Source organism: Dreissena polymorpha, chromosome 13, assembly GCF_020536995.1.
Source record: "Dreissena polymorpha isolate Duluth1 chromosome 13, UMN_Dpol_1.0, whole genome shotgun sequence".
Taxonomy (NCBI): domain Eukaryota; kingdom Metazoa; phylum Mollusca; class Bivalvia; order Myida; family Dreissenidae; genus Dreissena; species Dreissena polymorpha.
The window spans coordinates 5,070,587-5,088,489 of record NC_068367.1 but is presented as its reverse complement, the minus strand read 5'-3'; the positions used below and the strand labels follow the sequence as shown (position 1 = coordinate 5,088,489).

At 38.6% G+C, this 17,903-nt stretch overlaps 3 protein-coding genes across 3 annotated transcripts in view; 1 reads left to right on the top strand and 2 right to left on the bottom strand.

Annotated features, from left to right (window-relative positions):
* LOC127855719 (WD repeat-containing protein 75-like) overlaps nucleotides 1–9,383 on the top strand; it is a 52,601-nt gene extending 43,218 nt beyond the window's left edge. The window contains exons 13-18 of the mRNA XM_052391510.1: nucleotides 400–491; nucleotides 3,403–3,489; nucleotides 3,916–4,145; nucleotides 5,032–5,160; nucleotides 6,200–6,291; nucleotides 9,017–9,383. Of these exons, the coding sequence (XP_052247470.1) occupies nucleotides 400–491; nucleotides 3,403–3,489; nucleotides 3,916–4,145; nucleotides 5,032–5,160; nucleotides 6,200–6,291; nucleotides 9,017–9,347 (961 nt within the window). The 3' untranslated portion in view covers nucleotides 9,348–9,383. The remainder of the gene's footprint in view (nucleotides 1–399; nucleotides 492–3,402; nucleotides 3,490–3,915; nucleotides 4,146–5,031; nucleotides 5,161–6,199; nucleotides 6,292–9,016) is intronic.
* A 47-nt stretch (nucleotides 9,384–9,430) lies between these two features.
* Nucleotides 9,431–12,215, bottom strand: LOC127855720 (uncharacterized). The gene is made up of 2 exons (XM_052391511.1): nucleotides 11,506–12,215; nucleotides 9,431–10,733 (listed from the first exon to the last, which is right to left on the bottom strand). Exons 1-2 carry the CDS (start codon nucleotides 11,598–11,600, stop codon nucleotides 9,905–9,907), a joined length of 924 nt encoding a protein of 307 aa, XP_052247471.1. The 5' UTR covers nucleotides 11,601–12,215; the 3' UTR covers nucleotides 9,431–9,904.
* A 2,785-nt stretch (nucleotides 12,216–15,000) lies between these two features.
* On the bottom strand, nucleotides 15,001–16,769 carry LOC127856592 (cerebellin-3-like). The gene is made up of 2 exons (XM_052392889.1): nucleotides 16,224–16,769; nucleotides 15,001–15,501 (listed from the first exon to the last, which is right to left on the bottom strand). Exons 1-2 carry the CDS (start codon nucleotides 16,453–16,455, stop codon nucleotides 15,071–15,073), a joined length of 663 nt encoding a protein of 220 aa, XP_052248849.1. The 5' UTR covers nucleotides 16,456–16,769; the 3' UTR covers nucleotides 15,001–15,070.
* Between the last annotated feature and the right edge of the window lie 1,134 nt (nucleotides 16,770–17,903).

Genomic DNA, 17,903 nt, shown 5'->3' with positions numbered 1-17,903 from the left:
AGTCTTTTATATATTCAGGAGTTTTCTCAATTTATCTTTTATGCGAGTACAGCAGAATTGTCAATAAAATATTTCTTGGTTATTGGAAAACTTGTATAATGCTTTCAGAAGCAAAGTGAAAATTGCAACCATCATAAAACCAGAACAGCCTGGGAGTAACTTACTGTCTCTTTAAGTTTAATTTTGTTTGCTGCTCATCAGTACATTTTGGATGGAAATAAAGTCTAAAAATATAAATCTATAATGAAAGCTCTTAAATTTAATTTTATTTTCTAAGCGACTGTAAATGAGTCAAATACGTATCTGAGTGTTAATGGTTATTGGAGTACTTGTATATACTGGGTTTCCATTTCAGACATGTGATGTTGGAGTACTTGTATAAAATGTGTTCCATTTCAGACACGTGATGTTTGGTCGTCATGGTTGCAGCCAGTACCTGCTGAGTACCACACAAAACACTCTCACAGTGTGGAGTCTTATCACATGTGGAAGTGAGTGAAATCTCCATGGTTACAAACATGTTTATTAAAAAAATTCAATGAACACAAGCTTGTCTCTGTGAAAACGATGCTAAATGCATGTGCGTAAAGTGTTTCCCTGATTAGCCTATGCAGTCTGCACAGGCTAATCACGGACGACACTTAACGCATTTGTGGATTTTTTTGTTCTAAAAAAGTCTTATCTAAATGAAAATTCAGTCTAGGTATAGAGTGTCAGCCCTGATAAGCATGTGTGCACTGCACAGGCTAATCTGGGACAGCACTGTATGCACATGCATTAAAGATAAGCATGCAAGCACTGCACAGGCTAATCTGGGACAGCACTGTATGCACATGCATTAAAGATAAGCATGCAAGCACTGCACAGGCTAATCTGGGACAGCACTGTATGCACATGCATTAAAGATAAGCATGCAAGCACTGCACAGGCTAATCTGGGACAGCACTGTATGCACATGCATTAAAGATAAGCATGCAAGCACTGCACAGGCTAATCTGGGACAGCACTGTATGCACATGCATTAAAGATAAGCATGTGGGCACTGCACAGGCTAATCTGGGACAGCACTGTATGCACATGCATTAAAGATAAGCATGCAAGCACTGCACAGGCTAATCTGGGACAGCACTGTATGCACATGCATTAAAGATAAGCATGTGGGCACTGCACAGGCTAATTTGGGACAGCACTGTACGCACATGGACAGCACTGTATGCACATGGACTGCATTGTATGCACATGGACTGCACTGTACACACATGCATTAAATCTCTTTTAAAAACTGAGGCTCATATGTATTCAGAAAATTCACAAGATACATTTTAACAAATAAAATAATTTAGATATTAGCTACAAATAAATGTGGTTCTAGGAGTATTTTATACTTAATTCTCGTATGTTTTATCTTTTTCATAATGAAGTGTTTTTAGCTCACCTGTCAGGAAGTGACATGGTGAGCTTATGTGACCGTGTGATGTCCGGCGTCCGTTGTGTGTGCGTGCGTGTGTGCGTGCGTCCGTCCGTCAACAATTTGTTAGTGTAGACAGTAGAGGTCACAGTTTTCATCCAATCTTTATGAAATTTGGTCAGAATGTTTATCTTGATTAAATCTGGGTTGGGATTGTATTTGGGTTATCTGGGGTCAAAAACTAGGTCACTAGGTCAAAAACTAGGTCACATAATAGGTCAAATAAAAGAAAAACCTAGAATGTTTATCTTGATGAAATCTGGGTTGGGATTGTATTTTGGGTCATCTGGGGTCAAAAACTAGGTCACTAGGTCAAAAACTAGGTCAAATAATAGAAAAACCTTGTGTAGACAATAGAGGTCGCAATTTTCATCCAATCTTTATGAAATTGGTCAGAATGTTTATCTTGATGAAATCTGACTTGGGAATGTATTTGGGTCATCTGGGGTCAAAAACGAGGTCACTAGGTCAAAAAATAGGTCAAATAATAGAAAAACCTTGTGTAGACAATAGAGGTCGTAGTTTTCATCCAATCTTTATGAAATTTGGTCAGAATGTTTATCTTGATCAAATCTGGGTTGGGATTGTATTTGGGTCATCTGAGGTCAAAAACTAGGTCACTAGGTCAAATAGTAGAAAAACCGTCAACAATTTGTTTGTGTAGACAGTAGAGGTCACAGTTTTCATCCAATCTTTATGAAATTTTGTCAGAACGTTTATCTTGATGAAATCTGGATTGGAATTGTATTTGGGTCATCTGGGGTCAAAAACTAAGTCACTAGGTCAAAAACTAGGTCACTAGATGAAATAATAGAAAAACCTTGTATAGACAATAGAGGTCGCAGTTTTCATCCAATCTTTATGAAATTTAGTCAGAATGTTTATCTTGATGAAATCTGGGTTGGGATTGTATTTGAGTCATCTTGGGTCAAAAACGAGGTCACTAGGTCAAATAATAGAAAAACCTTGTGAAGACAATAGAGGTCACAGTTTTCATCCAATCTTTATGAAATTTGGTCAGAATGTTTGTCTTGATGAAATCTGGGTTGGGATTGTATTTGGGTCACCTGGCGTCAAAAACTAGGTCAATAGGTCAAATATTAGAAAAACCTTGTGTAGACAATTGAGGTCACAGTTTTCATCCAATCTTTATGAAATTTGGTCAGAATGTTTATCTTGATGAAAACTGGGTTGGGATTGTATTTGGTTAGTCAGGTGAGCGATTCAGGGCCATCATGGCCCTCTTGTTTTGTTTAGTGACTGAATGCTCTTATCTTTATGTAGGTATGTTTTCTAAATGTTCGACAAATAAAATGAATAAAACTGATACTTAAGTGTTTAATTGTTTGTTCAAAAACTCGTATATTTGCCACATGTGGATTTTAGCATCGTTTTTCACTAAGAAATCACATGGTGAATGTTAGTCATTCAAGGACAAGCAGTGTGTTGATTGGAGACGTGCTCCGGGAAAAGATTGCTTAACGTGTGTGCATAAAGGGTCATCCTGAAAAAGCCTGTGAGGATGACATTTCCCATTTTATGGAATTTTTAGCTCGGCAGTTTTCGGAGAAAACCCGAGGTATTGTCATAGCCAGCTCGTCGTCTGCCATCCGCCGTGATAAAACCTTTGAAACTTCATATGTAGATGCACCTTGATGAGTTCTACACGCCACACCCATTTTTGGGTCACTAGGTCAAAGATCAAGGTCACTGTGACCTCTAAAAAAAAAAATTACAAGTTTTCATTTATTCAAAACTGCATCCGCAGCCGAGCTTTGGCACCTGTTATATAAAGGAAGTCTCTTCTAAATGAAAATTCTCTAAGCAAAAGTGCGGACTCCACAGGCTTATAGGGACGTCACTTTATGCTCATGCAGTAAGCTTCATTTTCCCATCAGGCAGCTCCTAACAGTGTGTTGATGGTTTGCTTGCAGTCCTATGGACAGTGGATATCAGCGTGCAGTGTGTGGCCCAGGATCCCTTGTCTGATGTCGTGGCTCTCTTCACCGCAAACAAGGACTGTAAGTTGACACACAGACAAATAACTATGCTGTCTTGTTGTCATGGAGACATAACATTGCGTAACTGTTTTTAATAGAAACAAACATTTGTGTATTAATTGTTTAAGGGGCTGTCAACCGCAAACGACGAAAAAAGAAAAGTTCTAAAATACCGTATTTTTTTACAATAATTTGTTTATATTGATTAAAATATCACGCCTGGTATATAACATTACTTGAAAAAAGTTTATATTTTCATGACTGTAGATAGCCATAGTGTGGCATCATTTTGTCATCTTGTTGTTGAGAACTGATGTCAGTCTTTATATTGAGATTGATGTTGTCATATAAAACATCAACCTTTATAAGTGATATACAAACAATTGTAAGGTGTAGACCTTGTTTGAACTTTTGTTTTGGTCCTTCAAGTCATTATGATAATTTCAGTGTTTGTCTTCCGCCCCTCTGACCCGACACCACTGTTTAGCCATGTTGCTGTAAGTAAGAGTGCAGTGGCCAGTGCAGCATTCATACCTCACACCAAGAAGAGTCATTACAGGGGGACAACTCTGTCATGGCAGGCGCAGTCAGAGTTATACTTCATGAATAACGATCAGGAGCTAATCACAGTGGCTTTGAATGACACAACGAAGACTGCTAGGAATAAGCAGGATGTGGTACGTAATGGTACAGTCTCTTTATCTGTGTGGGGTTATCTTGATAATTATAAATGGATGATTTATTGGAAGAAATAACAGCAAATTTAGAAAAAAAATAACTGTAAAGTGTTGTTGGCATTAAACTGGTTACTAAAGTTACATTATATTTTATCTTAAACCTATCAGTATTTTCCTTGGTGTTTAATTTTGAGACTTAAAATATACATGATTGAAACATTTTTGGCAGTTGCTTATTGCTATATCACTGCATACAATATTGATACCAAGTTAAAAGGGGTTTACTGGAGTCCCCATGGCTGTAAGTATCATATGTTAGTATGTCAGTTTTTAACAACAAAAAAACACATTAAATTATTGTGCATGTGGGATTTGTATCGTCCTACCTTACAAATCATTGCACTTTTGATGTTTTGTTTTGGCGTTGTCTGTCTGTCCGTCCGTCCGGAGCCATATCTTGGAAGTGCTTTTTATCGGATTTCTTTGAAACTTGGTATGAGTATATATATGGATAAAATGATGATGCACGCCAAATGGCATTGTACACCATCTGTTAATAACGGAGTTACGGCCCTTTGTATCTTGAAAAAATGCTTTTTTTAGTGTCAAATATAACACTTTTGTGTCCAGAAGCATTTTGGTTGGGGATATCAATTCAACGAATTTGCTTGTTCTACTTAGAATTTCAGTAACGTTATTGCCCTTGTAGACAAAACTGACTACCTACTGTATAGGGGTAAGTTTGGTCATTTGTACAACTTGCTACATATAACTACATGTCACGTCTGGAATGCTCCTCATTGCTATGACAACGTCTAGTTTGAACTGTAATTGCCTGATAGTAATGCAATATTGTGATGTGATTGTTTTTGTTGTTCTGTTCAAGGTTCAATTCGAGTCCAACCTTCCGAGGTCAGCACTAAGTTTGTTAATGAGTCACCATAGAAACAAGTCTGGTTCAAAGGTCAACACTGAGAAGGTTACAAGACAACCAACTGGCAAGTTTCTACGAGAGGTGAGATATGGGGCTATGTGCATTGTTTTAACTAATTGTGTAAAAAAATACCTTAGGGCCTAGAATGAATATTACATGAAAATGGGTCTTTGTTATTCACCTTAGTCAAAAAATAATAGTAAGTTTTTTCCCCCATCCCGACCAACCCGCTTAAATTTCCTAGATCCACATTTTTATTTGGGATTCTGAGGTGGTAAAAAGTGTTCAAATGTATGAATATTGGTTCTGTAATCATCACCATAAGGGTTAAGAAAAAGGTTGATTAATGATCTCAATCCACACTGAACAAAGATATGGTAGTTAGCACTAGTTTGCCATTGGGAGATATTGTTAGAGGGTTATTTGTGGTACTGTTTAATATTTTATGCACCCACTGTGTAAATGCTGGTTGCTATCGAGATTCTGACATACTCAAACAGTGTAACAGTTCACTGCCTGTTTGTGCGGTCTGCAAATGTTCATTTGAAAGAAGAGTATTTGTTGACTTTTTTCTGAAGTTTGTTTTTTGTCCGACTCCAAATTAAAAATTATTAACAATACAAAGAATGTAAGTAATTTGTATTTAACCCGATTCTTGTTTTACAAGAAACAGCTATCAGTTGTAAATTAAAACATATATTTTTTCCCATTTCTTGATTAAAATGCTGTCAGTTAACATATAAAACATGTATATAGAAATGTTTTTAATGTCTTCGTGCATCCATGTAATGCTCTTCATTTTTAAATTGAAGTCAATAAAATATATTTTCAATTTCCTGTTCCAGAAACTGCTCAGTTAACATGTGCTTAGAGATGTTTTTTCCTTCTACTATGTTAAGGTCTTCAGTTGTAAATTGAAAATTAAATAATATTATCCCATGTCTTGATTCAGAAACCGCCCTCAGTAACCATGTGTATAGATAGGTGTTACAATACTTCTACCATATAAAGCTCTTCACATAAATTCATGTAGTATTTTCCCATTTCTTGATTCAGTCACCCCCCTCGCTTATCATGTGTATAGAGATGTTTTACAATATTTTACTTCTTCCATGTACAGCTGTTCAGTTCGGCCTGCCATGTACAGCCGTCAGTGAAGAGTCTGTGTAGACCCTTCATACAGTCTCTACTCATCCCCTCAACGCAGTTCAGGTCAGTTGACAATTATGTAGCATAGACCCTTCATACAGTCTCTACTCATCCCCTCAGCCCAGTTCAGGTCAGTTGACAATTACCGGTATGTAGCATAGACCCTTCATACAGTCTCTACTCATCCCCTCAGCCCAGTTCAGGTCAGTTGACAATTATGTAGCATAGACCCTTCATCCAGTCTCTACTCATCCCCTCAGCCCAGTTCAGGTCAGTTGACAATTATGTAGCATAGACCCTTCATACAGTCTCTACTCATCCCCTCAGCCCAGTTCAGGTCAGTTGACAATTACCGGTATGTAGCATAGACCCTTCATACAGTCTCTACTCATCCCCTAAGCCCAGTTCAGGTCAGTTGACAATTATGTAGCATAGACCCTTCATACAGTCTCTACTCATCCCCTCAGCGCATTTCAGGTCAGTTGACAATTACCGGTATGTAGCATAGACCTTTCATACAGTCTCTACTCATCCCCTCAGCCCAGTTCAGGTCAGTTGACAATTATGTAGCATAGACCCTTCATACAGTCTCTACTCATCCCCTCAACGCAGTTCAGGTCAGTTGACAATTATGTAGCATAGACCCTTCATACGGTCTCTACTCATCCCCTCAATGCAGTTCAGGTCAGTTGACAATTATGTAGCATAGACCCTTCATACGGTCTCTACTCATCCCCTCAACGCAGTTCAGGTCAGTTGACAATTATGTAGCATAGACCCTTCATACGGTCTCTACTCATCCCCTCAACGCAGTTCAGGTCAGTTGACAATTATGTAGCATAGACCTTTCATACAGTCTCTACTCATCCCCTCAACGCAGTTCAGGTCAGTTGACAATTATGTAGCATAGACCCTTCATACGGTCTCTACTCATCCCCTCAGCTCAGTTCAGGTCAGTTGACAATTATGTAGCATAGACCCTTCATACGGTCTCTACTCATCCCCTCAACGCAGTTCAGGTCAGTTGACAATTATGTAGCATAGACCCTTCATACAGTCTCTACTCATCCCCTCAACGCAGTTCAGGTCAGTTGACAATTATGTAGCATAGACCCTTCATACGGTCTCTACTCATCCCCTCAGCTCAGTTCAGGTCAGTTGACAATTATGTAGCATAGACCCTTCATACGGTCTCTACTAATCCCCTCAACGCAGTTCAGGTCAGTTGACAATTATGTAGCATAGACCCTTCATACAGTCTCTACTCATCCCCTTAGCTCAGTTCAGGTCAGTTGACAATTATGTAGCATAGACCCTTCATACAGTCTCTACTTATCCCCTCAACGCAGTTCAGGTCAGTTGACAATTATGTAGCATAGACCCTTCATACGGTCTCTACTTATCCCCTCAACGCAGTGCAGGTCAGTTGACAATTATGTAGCATAGACCCTTCATAAGGTCTCTACTCATCCCCTCAACGCAGTTCAGGTCAGTTGATAATTATGTAGCATAGACCCTTCATACGGTCTCTACTCATCCCCTCAACGCAGTTCAGGTCAGTTGACAATTATGTAGCATAGACCCTTCATACAGTCTCTACTCATCCCCTCAGCTCAGTTCAGGTCAGTTGACAATTATGTAGCATAGACCTTTCATACAGTCTCTACTCATCCCCTCAGCTCAGTTCAGGTCAGTTGACAATTATGTAGCATAGACCCTTCATACAGTCTCTACTCATCCCCTCAGCCCAGTTCAGGTCAGTTGACAATTATGTAGCATAGACCCTTCATACAGTCTCTACTCAACCCCTCAGCCCAGTTCAGGTCAGTTGACAATTATGTAGCATAGACCCTTCATACGGTCTCTACTCATCCCCTCAGCCCTGTCAGGTCAGTTGACAATTATGTAGCATAGACCCTTCATACGGTCTCTACTCATCCCCTCAGCCCTGTCAGGTCAGTTGACAATTATGTAGCATAGACCCTTCATGCAGTCTCTACTCATCCCCTAAACGCAGTTCAGGTCAGTTGACAATTATGTAGCATAGACCCTTCATACAGTCTCTACTCATCCCCTCAGCCCAGTTCATGTCAATTGACAATTATATAGCATTCTGGGAAAAGTGGACTTAATACATGTGCGTTAAGTGTTTTAGCTTGTGCAATCCTCAGATTAGCCTGTCAGGCTAAGTAATTATTTATTACTGTTGCTGGTAAGCATGGCCATTGTTGATAATACCTCATAACCCCATTCAGCAGTTGTAAACCACTAGTTATGTAGTATATTGGAGAGATGCTTCTCTCTAATAAGGTCTTCATTGTACTTATTTTGAAGGATTATAGTAGCATTGGGCGGGCGCAGTTCTTCGAACGCTGAGCCACAAATATGAGGATGACAGCTGCAATTTCTGGCTTAGCCACATAATTTGTTTGGGGGTTTCGTCTTGAAATTATTTTTTGGCCATTCTAGTCCCTTTGCTGTACCTCTAGTTGTCAGTATAGTATATGCACTCAGTACTTGTTAATCTGTCTTCCCCAGAAAAAGTGTGAGTAGGTTAACAGACTGCCTTGATAGGACGGATTATAACTAAATTAGAGTTGAAAATACGAATTAACAAACACAATTTTTGAATGAGGATAGTTGATGATGCATATTGAAATAAAAACAATTGTTTCCTAAGTGTAAACAAATATTAAAAGAACAATAAAGAAATTGTTTATGTTTTACTTTATGTGCATACAAAAAGTTGCTTCAAGTTATTCATACTTTTTACTGTTTTTGTTTTTAGCAAAGAACAACGAGACAGTAACAGTGATGATGATGAGGAGGAGGAGACTGCATTATACCATTCCCAGACTGTGTCACAGGACTCTGGACTGGATTCAGACATGGATGTAGAAATATCTGTGAACCAGTCTGCCAGTGGCAAGGATAGTGACGCATCAGATACAGACAGTGGGATGAGAAGAAATAATGTCAAACAACATGTTTTTAAACAGTCAGGTTCAACAAAGCTCCCTTTGGTTTCCATGGTTTCAGATAAAACTGTATCGTCAGTGGACACAACTGATACTGATTTAGATGAAATTCTGTCAGAAAACGTAGACTGGATCAATTAATTCAGTATGTTTGTGTAAACTGATATTTCATGATCTATATAAGAACACATCTTATGAATAAATACTGTGTATATGAGAAACAGTTACTATTTTAGTTTTTATTGCCTTGCATTTTGACATTTGATGTACAAAATATATACTGGTACATATAAATTGTTTAGAATATATTTAGGGCTATATAGCTCTATACACATGTAACATTTACAGATCACATAATGATGTTATTAACAATGAACATAATTTCTTAATGCCTACCTGATCTATTGTACAATATGCAAATTATATAAAATTTATACAAAATGTATTCTTCTACAATGTCTAGTAGAACACAGTCTGTTTTAAAATTGTATTTAAAAGATATTTACCGGTAAACAAAAGATCAAATTGTATGCAGATTACAGCTACCGTTATCCAGACATTGCACTTCTTTAATTTGACGTGTAGGGATAAAATATCTTTATAGCGTATGTGTCCAGTATTAATTTGCGCTCATAAACAAGTTCATAATAAGCATTCCAAAGATATTTTAACTTCATTAACATCATCTTTTTGATGCCTCATGAAAAGTTGCCGATGCGGTTATCCCGCCACAGTAGACTTCCACTTCTCCTCATTGAAAACTGCGTCCTGTTGTCATCCGATTGTTCAACTCCCGGGGTGTTTGCGCGATAAAAATGAACGCCCGCCTTCTCTGATTGTGTCTGTGGGGCAGGGACTATTTGGTCACGTGACATCAACGACTGGTTGCGATTGAAAGCGGAGTTTTCCTTTGCGGTCTGACCCTGTCTGCGTGCGGGCGTAGACTGTACCCGCTTTAACATCGGATTCCCATAAAGTGTTCTGCCGGTCCCATGAGTAATATGTCTGTCGGTACCAGTAGCAGACGAGTCATCCATGTAGCGAAAAGAACCCAGTCTTCCTTTGAACCAAGCGTCTGCTGGCGATGTAACCGCGGAAGTTGGTCTACCATCATATCGGTCACGATTTTGACACTGAGACGCCGAATAGGGTTCGTGTCTGTTTGCGGTCATTGAGTTCCCACAATGCACATCGACCTCACCAAAATCGGTATCATTTTCATATCCCCATGTTTTCCTGGCGTCTCCAACGCGCGCTCTAGGGATGCTTGAAATGCTGTTATCGAGCCGCAGAGACTGGTTTCTCTTCAATGTCAAGCCATCTTCGTCCAAGTAGACTGGGTTCACTCTTTCCGAAGTTGGTGTGATAAAGTTTCCCGAAATAATGAACGGTGCGTCAGTAGACAATGTCGTCTCAGAAATGCCCTGGTATTGCGCGTTGAAACTGGGATTTCTTTGAATACGTCTGGAAGTACCTCGTTGCATGTTGGCGTCTAGTAGTTTTTGTCGTTGCTTTAACTTGCGTCTTCTGTAATGTATTGCAATACATCTGTTAAGGTTAAAAGATGTTTGTTATGTTTTGAAGAACCAGATCCGTACAATTAGTTGCAGACAAGTAAGTTCAGCAGATATATGGCAACGCTTTTAATTATGATAAACATAATTTTCTCAGCTTACCAACATTTTAATGAAAGCGTTCTTTAGTGGCATAATTGTGGTGTGTTGCATATTTTGCAGGTATTCACGTATTTTCAACATATTTATTTGCAGACAAATACTGCTTTGTAGTACATTACTATGCTTACTATCCTTAACTTTGATACGTTATTGTAAAGTGATTTACTGTTAAAAATTAGTTGAGCCGCTTTGTAGAAACGGAGTTTAATGCCTATGCGTTAAGTGTCGTCCCAGATTAGTCTTTACAACACTTTACCACTTTTATCAAATTTAACGTTTATAGGAAGAGTCTTCCAAACGAAATCCAGTTTAGGCGAAGTGTTGTCCCGTATTAGCCCGTGCGGGCTACAGAGGCTCATATATGAAGACACTTTATTCACATGCATTTAACCCCGTTTTCCAGAGCAAGGCTCCTTTTCTTTATTTGCCACATACTGGTCATCAAACATCCCTATAACGTGCAATATGTCATATTACAAAATTAAGACATTTATAAGAAAGTCCTTAAGAATATTGATAAGTTATCGAATCAGTTAAACCTAATAATTTATATTTGTCGATAATCATTGTAATCCTGCGATTTAAATTTACATGACGATCCTCGCTCATCTTCACGTACTTACTTGTACACCATTGCGGCGACCACGCTAGCTATAGCGACAGCCAGACCAGATATAGCTGCTGCCATGCCGACAGCTATCTGTTCCTCGAAGTCCATGACGCTAGACACGTTAGCAGCGAAACTGTCGTGATGAGGTGTTCGCCAATTTAAAAAAATGCATTCAACGTTATTCCCTTTTGTGGTATTGTTCACTATATCTTTAAGGGGCACTGTACAAAACCGTTAGGGATGACGTCCTCTTTCAATCGAACAGATTACACCAAACCTAAATAGTTGTACAACCTCGAAACACTATCGCTTAATTGCTGTATGCATTATTATTTTTGTGTAATCCACAATTGATTTATAATTCATCTGATTTTGTAAAGAAATAACATACCAGACGAAGATTCGTAGTCTGTATAATCATAATTTTAACATACACTAGAAACAGCTCCTGCGGTAATATATACAACGTATTAACAATGGAATATGGCGTCACATGTTAATAATATGTAACGAATGCGCACTTGTTTGGTTATTGTTTAAACCATGTACATTATATGTATAACATCCCACATCTGGTAGTAACCTTAAATTTAACAATCATCCGACATAATGATATGTGAATACTAATTATTGTTCACCACCTTGTTAATGCACGCAATAGATTACCCATTTAAAGGGACATTTCAAACTAGCTCAACGCATCGTATGCATTTCTTTCGACGTGGATGATAGAAGTGGAATGTGTCATGAAAGTTGTAACTAAATATAACTTGTACATAACAGTTCTACAATCATTGTTTGTGCGTTTCTTAAAAAGAAATGAGCCTCGCTGTGTGAAAACCAGGCTAAATGCATATCCATAAAGTATCGTCCAAGATTTGCTTTTGAAGTCCGCACATGCTGATCAGAGACGCCACTTTCCACTTGTTTGGAAATTTAAGTTTTAAGAAAGTCTCTTCTAAACGAACAACCAGTCAATGGGGAGTGTCGTTCCTGATTAGCCTGTGCGGACTGCATGAGTTTTCCTAGAACGAACCGTCATTGATGCGTACATATGCAAGATCCCACTTGTATTGGCCGAAGCTTCGTAAGGCCCTCGTAAGGCCCTGGGCCGGGTTATAGGTCAACATTTGAGATGGTTGTGATGTCGTCATATCCGACGAGACCTAAAGACTTAATAGAAAGTATTAGAATACGAATACATGCATATATGTATTCGTAACGAAACCGAGGTTAGTGTAATACAATATGCAGAAAAGGGATTGGAAGAGAAATTATGTGTCCTGATGTTGTTGTTGGTAGACTATACCCCTTTAACTGTTTAAAAGAAAGTCGCAGTTAGTGTCTATTGTCTTCTTATTACATAAAATATTGCGAAGTACAATTAAACTAGCAAGATAACGATCAGATTCATAACAATAGCCGATGACTCGATTTATTATCACCGTGAATTCATGTCCTGATAATTGATAACGGATGCGTTTTATTTACATTTAATTGTGTTTGAAATATCTTCAATAATACTCGTAATTAAAACAATTAGAGTACATCATATAAACTATTATAATAACAATGAACATGTTAATACGCGGGAAACCCCGGTACGCTATAATAGGTTTTACCGGGTACTTCATTATGTGTTCCGTGTAATCATTTGCCTGGAGTTTCTATTTAAATTTTGTTGTACTTGGCGGAAAACTACGGAATACCGTTAATGTCATCCTGGTTACACATTCAAATCCAGAGGGCGACAATGCGATAGTACGATGACGACAGTGCGACAATACGATGACGACATTGCGATAGTACGAGGCGACAATAAGATAATACGATGACGAGAGTACGATTACGCGATAGTACGATGGCGACAATGCGATAAGACGATGACGACAGTGCGACAATACGATGGCGATAGTACGATTGCGATAGTGAGATAATACGATGAAGACAGTGCGACAATACGATGACGACAGTGCGACAATACGATGGCGACAGTGCGATAGTACGATGGCGACAATGCGATAATACGATGACGACACTACGATAACGCGATAGTACGATGGCGACAATGCGATGATACGATAGCGACAGTACGATATGACTATCGCATTGTCGCCATCGTACTATCGCTCTTTCGCCATCGCATTGTCGCCATCGTACTATCGCGTTGTCGCATTGTCGCCATCGTACTATCGCATTGTCGCCATCGTACTATCGTCTTGTCGTGATCTGGATTTTTAATATGTAACCACGGTGGCATTAGCGGTATTCCGTAGAAAACACATACTTTCCAATTTTAATTGAACATCACTATCGAAAGCGGCCTTTAATGCACGTGCAGAAAGTATCGTCCCAGATTAGCCTATGCAGTCCGCAAATGCTTATCAGGGACGATACTTTCCTCCAAGACCAGATTTAAATCAGATCATTCTTCATTTAAAGGACACATTTCATAAATTCGTAAAGTAATTTCCCTGATACTCCTGAGCTGACTCCACAGGCAGATCTTGAACGACACACTTTACGCACGTGCATTAAGTCATGCTTTCTCAGAATTGTTATAATATTATAAAGTATCGATCCGTTATATACGATACATACGTTTGCTTTAAATAATGAACAGATCTTGTGCGATAACCTAGTTTTAGAACACGTTCAAATTCACTTTTCAATGAAGTGATTGCATGAGCGCTGTAGTATTAATTAAATGTTTAGTACATGGAAGTGGAGAATTATATGGCACCTGAGAACAGCACTTTTTCCTCCATATGTGTCACTTTGATTTATTTGTAATGGAATTGCCTCTGAAACAAGATACCTACGTTTCAATGACGGCAGTCGACCAAGTTTTTGTAAATGTAGTTGAGTTATTTAAAGCCACAAACCTTGCCGCTGACTTTGAAATAAAATACATGTTAATCAATACATAAAGATGCAATTTGAAAGTGTGCAAAATTGTCAGTAAATCTATAGACAAGTAAGCAAGTAATTTATTATTTTTCAAACGATACCGCTTTTAAAACCGAAAGAAGGATTTCTAGACGTATACGTCCATTTCGACAAACGCGATAATTTTTAAGTTTTAAAGCGCACAAAAGTCGGATTTATACCTTGCAACCACCAGATAAATTCTAATTTGCATAGATAAAATATGTATCTTATTTATACTAAAATTTAATAATTTTGATAATTAGTTTATATTCTTAATTAAATATAAACGTTATTTTCTGTATGCACATATATCAGTTAATAATTAACTGCGCAATTAATACTACGAAGAATATATATTTTAAAGATTATCATCTTCATAAGTGTGGCATTTATTTAAAGGTCTGTGAGTTGCAAAGAGGTTTGGTTAGTATTTACTCATCTACCGGTAAAAAGACATCAATTAACCGCTTGAAATAAGCTAACTACATAGGGTATACTGCATTTCATTAAAGAATTTGTATTCTGGATATGGTCGACATGACGTTTTACATTTTTAGGAACTAACTCACGTAGTTGATTTTCTTCACTAGTTTTATTTGCCCGGGTCCAGTGATATTCTACAGATGTTCCATAAGCCGGTAACTATTTTATTGCAGCCATACTAAACAGCCACTGAATGACGAAAACTGATTCCCCCAGACATCACCATTTGATTGCGTACTTTGCACAGCGACTTCATCTCCAGCATTCAGCTTTATGACAACCGTCTGACTGCCTTGGTCGTGTCTTCCATTGTCTGAATGACCATAAATCTGCGCGACGAGGTTTCCGTTGACTGCTATGGCAGCATATTGCTCTACATTAACGCTAGTCATAATCGATGATGAGAACACGTAAACGCCGGATTGTGGAGCTATGAATACACCGAGATTAGGATGGTAGCCGCCTCCTTCATTCGTGAGAACATTGCCGAACAGTATGTTCTGATTAACGCCCATGTGCTCTTGGTGATCTGTTTTTATTGCAGAAAATTCTACAGTCCCTTCTGCAACAAATCGTCTGTGTTCCGATTGAAGCACTGCAACGAAATTTCTATAGTTTCAAATATTCGTATTGAATATTCTCGAGGATTTTAAAGGGGCCTTTCACGTTATTGTAGATCGAAAAAATTGAAAAAAAGTATTACAAATTCCCAAATTTTCGTTGTAGTTATGCTATTTGTGTGGAAGCAGTAATACTGAACATTTACCATGCTCTAAAATATCCATTATATGCATCTTTTGACGGTTTAATAACCTGGAAATTATAAAGCGTTGCAAAGTGGAACGATTGAATAATTTGGAGAGTTTTGTTATTGTCGTTATATTTTGTGACACTACGAGGATATCTTATAGAAAGTATAAAATACATCACTCACTGTATGAGCATGGATGGCCGAGTGTTCTAAGCGTAAGACTTTTACTCCAGGGGTCAGTGGTGCGAGCCCAGATGGGAGTTACTTTTTGTATTTTTTAAATTTTATTCTTGTTTTTTAGTGAAGCTTTTTAGATCCCATGTTTACATTTATCAATATTACGCATTTAACGAGAAAGTTCAATACATGCCAAAATCCGTGAAAAGGTCCCTTAAATTAGTCAAAAGTCACCAAAATGCTTTCTATTAAATACTTTATGTTCTACCATTAATAATAGTTAGAGGCTAAGAAATCCGAACACAATACATATATGTACTTGTGTTAAGCAAAGATTGATGTAAACATTCATTGAAACAAATATTAAAATACAAATAACGAAACGTTACCAGCTTTTGACCGATTCGCAGTTTCCGTGTGTCTATCATCATTTCCACTCCGGTTGGGTGTTACTGCATATTCGTTTTTAATAGAAGACATTTTTCTGCTAGGTAATACTTTGCCCTTATCAAGCAAGGAAAATAATCCGTCAGACAGAGTGTTGTCGAATCCTTTCGTTGTGGCTTTGTCGGACAGTCTCTTGTCGTTTTCAAGCGCGGCTTGTTGTGCAAACAGTTTCATTACATTAGCAAGTGCATCATTTCTTCTGTTTTTTCTTTCAAGCGCAGCGACCCTTCTTTCGGAAAATGTCTTGTACTTTTCTTAGTCGGCGATTCTTTTCTGGGACAACATATTTTCCGTTTCCAGCGCAGCGAAACGTTGCTCGGAAAATGCTTGTTTTTCTTCGAGCGCATAAAGCCTGGCAAGCACCGATTGAAAGTCCCCATCTGTTACCGCTTCAACATTTATAAACACAAATAAAAACCAACATGCCCCCCACTGACAATATGGTCGTCATCTTAGTTATGAAAGTGCTCTTCGAGAATACGAGCGTTTTCACCATAAATACATTTCAGGCAGATATCTTATCTCTAAGTAGTGATACAGTTGGAACACAAGAGAAGTGCTTGTCTTCGCATTGGTAACATGTACTTGCTCTTGAAGACCTATTTTCTTTCAATAAAGGGGCATTTTTATTTTTTGATAAAGCCCAAGAGGGTCAATTTGTTAACTATAGTAAAGAATAGAAGATATTGAATGTTTCATAGAGCAATTCTCGTACGTTTCTAACAAATACAGTACCGACGATTAGAAGACATCTAAAACTGCATAAGGGTAAAGTGCATACGTCGGAAAGCATACCAATTTATCAAACGGTTACTATAAATTGATGTTAAATAACGATATGTAATTTAACAATTCTTAATACTTGAAGCAATATAATGAACAAGGTCTGTTAGTTTACGGTCATGCATATATGAGTGTGTCGACTCTTTAAATTGTATTGTTTCAATGATGCAATAACGGCTCGTTAAACGAATGCATCACGAGACAAATGCGTACTTTATTATTACACTTCCAAGGGCAATAAATTTGAAGTGCCTTGCACGATTCGTCAGGTTATACAACTTGGCCTCTGTTTGCCAATTAACATCGCCATACAGTTGGGTTAAGATGAATACTGTAGGTTAAAAAAGTGGAAACGGCGAATTTTTCTTCCTTTGTTTTTAAATCAGAAATAATGGGCAATTACTCTGAAGTGCAAGGTGTCCAACTAGCTGGTTATCGAACTTGGCTTCTTCTTTTTGTGAACAAACACTGATGGAAAGTTGGATCAAGATTCGATGAAAACGTTACGACCTAAAAAGAGCAAAAAGTATTTTCGGGCCGACAGCTGATCCGCTCGCCCGGGATGTGCCGCCTAACAGCTGATCCGCTCGCCCGGGATGTGCCGCCTTACAGCTGATCCGCCCGCCCGGGATGTGCCGCCTTACAGCTGATCCGCCCGCCTTGGATGTGCCGCCTAACAGCTGATCCGCCCGCCTTGGATGTGCCGCCTAACAGCTGATCCGCCCGCCCGGGATGTGCAGCCTAACAGATGATCCGCCCGCCCGGGATGTGCCGCCTAACAGCTGATCCGCCCGCCGTGGATGTGCCGCCTAACAGCTGATCCGCCCGCCCGGAATGTG

Excerpts from the sequence above, each read along its gene's own strand:
- LOC127855720 (XM_052391511.1), bottom strand. The coding sequence starts at position 11,600 with ATGGACTTCGAGGAACAGATAGCTGTCGGCATGGCAGCAGCTATATCT. Across the intron at positions 10,734-11,505 it reads GTCGCCGCAATGGTGTACAA|AAGACGCAAGTTAAAGCAAC; the intron begins GTAAGTACGTGA and ends AATACATTACAG.
- LOC127856592 (XM_052392889.1), bottom strand. The coding sequence starts at position 16,455 with ATGAAACTGTTTGCACAACAAGCCGCGCTTGAAAACGACAAGAGACTG. Across the intron at positions 15,502-16,223 it reads TGCGAATCGGTCAAAAGCTG|TGCTTCAATCGGAACACAGA; the intron begins GTAACGTTTCGT and ends ATTTCGTTGCAG.